General features: G+C 36.0%; 1 protein-coding gene across 1 annotated transcript in view; it reads left to right on the forward strand.

Annotated features, from left to right (window-relative positions):
* Nucleotides 1-964: 964 nt before the first annotated feature.
* The window catches only part of LOC101845448 (F-box only protein 32), a gene marked incomplete at its 5' end in the record, with an annotated part of 11233 nt that continues 4934 nt past the window's right edge, over nucleotides 965-7263 (forward strand). Inside the window, 7 exon segments of the mRNA XM_005092082.3 lie at nucleotides 965-1061; nucleotides 2423-2515; nucleotides 2930-3023; nucleotides 4184-4353; nucleotides 5740-5865; nucleotides 6313-6446; nucleotides 7052-7124. Coding sequence (XP_005092139.2) covers nucleotides 965-1061; nucleotides 2423-2515; nucleotides 2930-3023; nucleotides 4184-4353; nucleotides 5740-5865; nucleotides 6313-6446; nucleotides 7052-7124 — 787 coding nt within the window.

Genomic DNA, 7263 nt, shown 5'->3' on the forward strand with positions numbered 1-7263 from the left:
CCCCCCCCAACCTAGTCACCTCTCTTGACTGCACAATTCCTCTCTCCTCTAAAATTGTGTAATCTTTCATTCTTACAAATATTTTTGGTGACCATCCTCTGTACATCATGAATGTGTCAAATTTTAATCATTTGCAGACTTACATACACGTACAATTAATTATATAAAGTATACACAAACATACACACTCACTCAAGAATACTTCGTCATCTAATGACGTGTGAACTGCATTCAAAATTCGTGGCCTCAATCTTTGCAGGAGATGAACCCAATATGGCTTCCTGGCTCCCTTGGGGACCTCAAAAGAATAACACGCATCAGGGGTAGGCCAGACATACATTAGGCCGCAGTGCGGCAGTATATAATGGCTCACGTGGCGTTCGAGGAGGTGTGCGCCTCTCATTCTATAAGTCCCGGGTTCGAATCTGCAAGGTGACGGTGAATTTTCTTCTCTGAAATTTTCTCCTTTCACATCCTTTCCTGCTCTCTAATAATGTTTCACCTCCTTTGCCCCCTCCTCTGGCCCGGGCTCCTGACTCTTTTTTGCAGCCTTTCTACTGCCTTGGCTCCTTCTTATTGCTGTCTTTCAGCCACACCCCTGAACTTACGGTAGGGAAGCTCTATAGCCTTCTTTGATGAAGAGGAAAAATTTCAGAGGTCCTGTGTGCAAGTTACACATGTTTAAGATCCCTTTGTGGTCCAAAATCTATAAGAGTAGAAGCTTTGGCCACCACCTAGGCAAAAATCCAAATTTTCAATCAACTGAAAATATTAACTGCGTCCCGTGTTGCGAGTGCCATAAAACACTTACCAAAAAAACAACCAACAAACAAACAAAAAAAGACATGCATTTCGACCAAAGAGACAAGCAGGGAGAATTCAAATATGATTCAGCCTCATTTAAGGTACCTTGAATTCAATGTTGAGCACATTGAGAGTCATTTGTGTTTTTTCTCTTCCACAGAATCAACAGGTTGGCACAGGAGGACTTTCAACAGTCAAAAGAATTAACAACCAAGAGGCAACCGTTTATATTGTACAACAATAGCTCTTCCAAAGAAGTAAGTCGACGTCCTTTATGAAGATTTGTACACCAGAAGTTGATTATTACCGAAATTTATGTCAGAGATGGGCAGGATCTAGATCTATATATGAATCATTGTTAATTACAGTCGAACCTGCCCTGACGGCCACCTGTACAAACGACCACTTTCCATTTCCTCCCTTGCATTTTTTCTATATAATTTTACTGTGTAAAACGGGCACCTGTCCAATGCGGCCGCAGCCACCATATTTCAGCACACAACCCCTATAACTTCAAACAATAACATCTGTCTTAGACGGCCACCTTAGTGACTCCATTACGTTTTGTCATAAATCAAGCATTGGCCCCTGGCGTTGTGGGCAAGCCGTCATAATCCAATCACGTGGCATTGTTGTTAGGTAGTCCCTCCAACCGATCATGTTGCGTAGGCCCCTCCCACTGTGGACCAATAGGTAACAAATTTTCAGCTGCTGGTGAGGTAAGCATGCGATCCCTCATAACCCATAATAAGCCCCGCCCAGGACTCATACACAAATCGTAAGTGAGATGACTGGTCACTGTTTACCCAGTCTGTAACAAAATAACAATGGACGTCAACATGAACTTGTGACAGAAGCGTCGCTCATTCTCCGAGTGGTAGCGACCCGTGTGTTTGTTTTACCATAGCACTCGGTCCTCCTTGTCTGACACATTTCATTTTATTGTCACCCTTGCACAAACGCAACTACAAAAGATAAAAAAAAGTAAAAAAACTTCCAGCGAAAACAACAACAACAACAAAAATAACAACAACAACAATGCGGCTACCTTCGGTTAGGACCTCAGAAAGGAATGGTTTGTTTTCTTCAGTTTGATCAATCCTGCCTAAGACGGCCACCTGTCTTATACGGGCTTTTTTCTCCTTGACAATGGGCGGCCGTCTTACACAGGTTCGACTGTAGTTGCTGTTGGAAGTTGTGATGACTTGACCTTTCATTACCAAGTCAAATTGAACAATAAAAATTATTCTGATATTAGAAAATAGATCCTGTCTGAATACTCAACCCCTCTTTCCCATATGCTTTAAAACCATCTGAGATGAGAATTGTATTGAGGGTTTTTCTTTTCAAGGATGTTGTCATTATGTAAAATGTTTGATAATAAATAATTTCTTATGTTAGTCAAGCCCAGTATATCTGTGAAAATCACGGGCTCACTCTTCAATAAACAACTTCAACATTCAGGTCTGGGATGTTGGAATAGAAATGACTCATTACATGATTATATTTTCTTTAAGTACTTAAATACCATTACTACTTTTTAAACTTGCAAATCTATCTGCAAATTATATTGAAGTATATGAGCGTGAACTATGAATTTATTTCAAATTTCTTTCAGAGAGTTGAGTTCACCTCATTCAGTGAAGCCATCGTGCGACTTGATATGAGTGGTGCTGTAAGGGATATCAAGAGGGCAAATTATATGACAAAGGTAATTGGTAAAATCATTTCCTCCTCCAACTCCTCCTCCTGCTCCTCATTGTGTTTTGTTTCTCACAGAAAAGATGTTTCCTGACTTAACATTTTTTATTTGTTTTTTCTAAGGACTGAAGTTGTGGTATGTACATTTTTTTTTAAAGCTGAGAATTTTGTTAAATATGAATCTTGAGTACCTTGGGTCAGGAGTTATGTGATAATCTTATAGTTCAAATCTTATAGCCGTATGTAGTCCTTTAAAGTTAAAAACATTTTTTATGTTTTATATGACATATTATACTTTTGCCTGAAAGTTTTCATACGATCATGTTAGGTGCAAATTGACTTCTCAGATTCCTATATTTTGTAGCCCCCTCATCCCTCCAAAAAGACAATTTTTGATGGCCTATACTGGGTAATTTATTCACAGCTTCTCTCGCAAATATTGGAGACAAAACTGCCCAGTCTCAGTGGAACTTCACAGAAACATATCTTAAACATTCTGGAGTCAATGGTCAATGAAGGTAGGTTTGATACTTTAGCCTTGTTGGTTGTATGTATGTTTTAGTTTGATAATTTAGAAAGTTTGTTTTAATTTTATGAGGTTGTGTAAAAAAAAAAGTTATTTTCAAACTTTTTGTCTTTTCTGTTGGTTTTGGCTTTTTCAACACAGATCATTATTGAAAAGGTGGTACCTCTGATTGAATGTTCGTTTACGTTAAAACTGAACCATTACCACTGAGCTATAAAAATACTTGTAAATCATGGTTCTAAGTTAAACCTGCAGGGATGAATTCCAGTAAGCACGAAACTAGAGTTGCTGAAGTGACTAAACAATTTAGATATATTTTAAGAAAGACCAGCGTCATTTAGTTCATCCATGAAAAACATGTTATGTCCTAATAAGCAGAGGAAAACTTTTGGGGAATGTGGTTAGTTTTGGCTGGTCCATGATATTATGCAATGTTACTTTGTGTGGGTTTTTCTGTCTTCTTTTCAGCTCATTGCTTGTTTCTTATGTACAGAATCAGTCTCACTGGTGTTTGTGGTGAAATAGTTAGCCTCTTTGATGATATACGTTAAAGATGTGAGTTTGATTCCAGGGCTTTGAAACCTTTGTGTTATAAAGTATTTCTAAATTTATGGTAATTTGGAACGTTGTAGATATATCCTACTCAGTTAAGTAAAAATCGAAGCAGCCCACCTCCTGATTTCAATTGAATTATCAAAATTTTGTTTATGGGAAAGTCATAGTTTACAATAACAATAGAATTGGCCTCTTGGCTTTCTGAACACTCCCATTCATTTTCAGCTCTTTTTAAACTAGCAAGTCAGACAAGGTTCTTTAGAGCATAAAGCCCCAGTGTTGATGTGATGTGTGTCAACTTGCCCTCGTGTTCCATCCTTGTAATTAACCTTAATCACTGACTGTATGCTATCTTCTTTTAATTCTAACTAGTGCACTCCTAATTGCTGCCACCAGCTACTTTTAAAAAAAGGAATTGTGAAAATATAACTGCACTGTGGTTTAATTATTTATTTAGAATCTGCAAAAATATTCCTTTTAAGAAAAAAATCAGCGACTATCTCAGTTTTTATGCAGAACTAGACATTGACTTGATAACTTTTTTAGTGATGTGGAAAACTATTGAGGGTGTTTTTATGTCTTTGCTTGTTTATGCAGCTATAAAGACAGAACTGAACATTGGTTTGATGAAGGATCTGCTAGACTGTGCTCATGATGCCCTGAAGGAAGGCAAACATTACCACATCGGCAGTCAATGTTTATGGTCAAAGCACAATGAAACTGTGGACAGATTGAAAGACAAATTGGCAGAGTATCAGCTAAAAGAGGTAAATGAAATTCAAGAAATCCTTTGACAATAAGAATACAGCGAAAAATCTTGAAGTTTGAGGAACATGGAAACCCTGTTCAATGAACAGGTTTAGCAGTTTCAGCCCTTCACAGTAAAAGCATTTTGCTGTAAAAGTTTTTGTTTTTATTTCTTTTCATATTTCACAGAAATAGTACTCATTTTTTTAGAGGACAAAATTGCTTACTAGCATTGACTATTTTACCTCATAGCAACAGCCATGGTACATGCAAATAGTAATCCCCAAAGAATTTCAAGTACAAGTCTTTAAAAAATGGTTATATGTACCATGAAAATGCAATTGGCTTTTTATCAGAGGATACCAAACATATCATAATAAGGGTGATGACAATTTCTTGAATCATGCAGGATTGATAAAAGTTAAATTAAGTGTTCAAAATTCTTGAATTGGGTGACTATCTGTAAATGACTAAGTTTGTTCCAAGCTTACAATATAGGGTGAAAGAAGAAAATGTTATCATAGAATAATATGTATTTGTGTTCCTCTGCATATCGTTATGTAAATATTAATTGAATATTAGAGCTTTATTTTATCTGTTTGCATTATTATGCATTATTCTATCTTAGAATAATATGTATTTCTGTTCCTCTGCATATATTTATGTAAATAGTATTGTAAGTTAGAGCTTTATTTTATCTGTTTGCCTTTTACTACTTGTGGATCCTTCTAATATATCAGTCTGCTGCTTCACTATTTTCTCTCATTGTTTCTTTACAGCGAAAAATGAGAGTTGAACAGAGTTGCTTAAAAGTTACAGCGAGTTCTTACCACCACCAGCGCATATCAAATAGCTCAAATAGGGAAAGGAAAAATATTTGGTAGTGGACATGCTTGAGAATGAAATTTGCAAATGCCTTGTATATGAATAAAGTTGATAGTGAAAACGAAAATCATAAATGCTCACCTTTCCCTTCTGTATTAAGTGTTAGGCTTCATGCACACATGGCAAATTTCCACTCATGGCATGGTTGCCAAGTATGATATCGCTTAGCAGTGAAGAGAAACAAATGAGTGAAACATTATTTGCAGCTGTGTGATGAGTGGAAATTTTCTCAGTGTGCATGGCGCCTTACTTATATCACAATTCATAATTTTTGCCAAATGTGTTAGTGGCATATTTTTAGTACCAGTAATAAATGGATTATTATAATGTGGTCCTAAAAATATTGGATAGCGGTACTGATCTTTATGTATCTATTGAGTAATTAATTTTTAAAACTATTCATGATGCATGATGCTTATGGTAAGCAAGGTGCTTAGTTTTATTGTGTCATTTTGTTTGTTCCTTTTGTAATAAAATTTCTTTCAACATGGTCACATCCAAATAAAAATCTCAAATTTCAGAGAAACAAAGATGGCAAACTTATGTTGGCAGATCTTCCAACAGATTGTTTGAGAGTCATATTCTCACAAATACCAGACCATAAAGATGTCCTAAGGGCAGGACAGACGAGCATGACGCTTAATCAGGTACACTTACATTATCTGGTATTTTCTACCCTTTCAACACAAAACAGTAGAAAAAAGCCTATGAAACCAATTTTGCAACCATGTTATATATAAAAAATGTTTTATCAGATTGTAGAATTTGACAGAATCTGAGTTATTTTACTGAATGTTTTGGGGGTTTTTTCATGATGAAAATTGGAATATAATTGTTGCTAAAACACGTTTTATGTCTTCTTTTTCTACATAGTTGACATCAAGTGGATTACAGGAGCTTCAGATTAAAGATTTTAATTTACAAAAGTCTTATTTTAAGCATGCTGTATTTTCTAAAGACAGCGATCAAAATTTACATGTGCAACGCAATTGAACTGTTGTGTACATCAAATATTTGGCAGGCTTTCTTTGATTTTGTTGACGATTAAATATTTTTGTTTTGCATCATGTACAATATTTTGTTTTCCTTTGAAGGTTACTGAAGAGAGCAGTTTGTGGAGAGGAATGTGTTTGTATCACTTCAGCAATCGTCAGATCATGACTTTTCTTCCAAAAGATCTTGAAAGTGTTGAAGTTGACTGGAAGTACATTTACAGAAGATGCTACAAGTGAGTAAATAGATTACATACTTTTTTACTCTCTGTATCAGGTCTCTTTGTCAATGCTTAGTAATATTATGCAGATGCCTTCTTACTTCTAATTTAAAAAAACCCAACTAAATGTCTACTTTCAAAACCATACCATTTTAATGTTTGATATTTTAATGGATCTTTTCCTGTTAAAAAAATCTAAAACAAATGAGTTAATCAGTTAGAACAGTCTTGTTTTTAAAAAATTTGATTATTGTTGCCCTTTATAAACCAAGTCTTTCTGATTATCTCGTCTTCCCTCCCACCCCCTATCCTTTTCATCTTTTCCTCTCTCCTCTCTGCACTTTCCCTTTCCACCATTCCCTCTCCTCTCCCCTGTCCTCACCTCCCTCCTCCCACCTTTAGAAAACAAACTATTAATAAAGAAGAAACATAAAAAAATACATGAAAATACTATGGCTGTCTATAGAATCTTCAGCAACACTAGTTTGAGTCACCATGTAAAGCGAGGTCAGAGTTACTCTTTATTCTAGAGACAGATACGATATGCACTTTCATAGTACCAAATGTATCTAAAAAAGTCTTCAATAAACTTAGTTTTATTTGTTTTTCATCTTTATCAGGCGATTTGGGAGGAAAGACGCCTTTGCTGACATGCTCGCTATTTGTTGCCAGTGTGACAGCATCCATTGGAAGGTAATCTTTGTCAAAAGAGCTCCATCCCGCGGTCTGATTAACTGTTTCATCAATCTTCCATCCTCTTTTCTCTTTCCCTCTATCTTTCACCCCCACACTCTCTCTCTATCTCTTTCTCTCTTTCTCTCTCTCTCTCTCT

This window comes from Aplysia californica, unplaced genomic scaffold (assembly GCF_000002075.1).
Source record: "Aplysia californica isolate F4 #8 unplaced genomic scaffold, AplCal3.0 scaffold00040, whole genome shotgun sequence".
NCBI classification, from domain to species: domain Eukaryota; kingdom Metazoa; phylum Mollusca; class Gastropoda; order Aplysiida; family Aplysiidae; genus Aplysia; species Aplysia californica.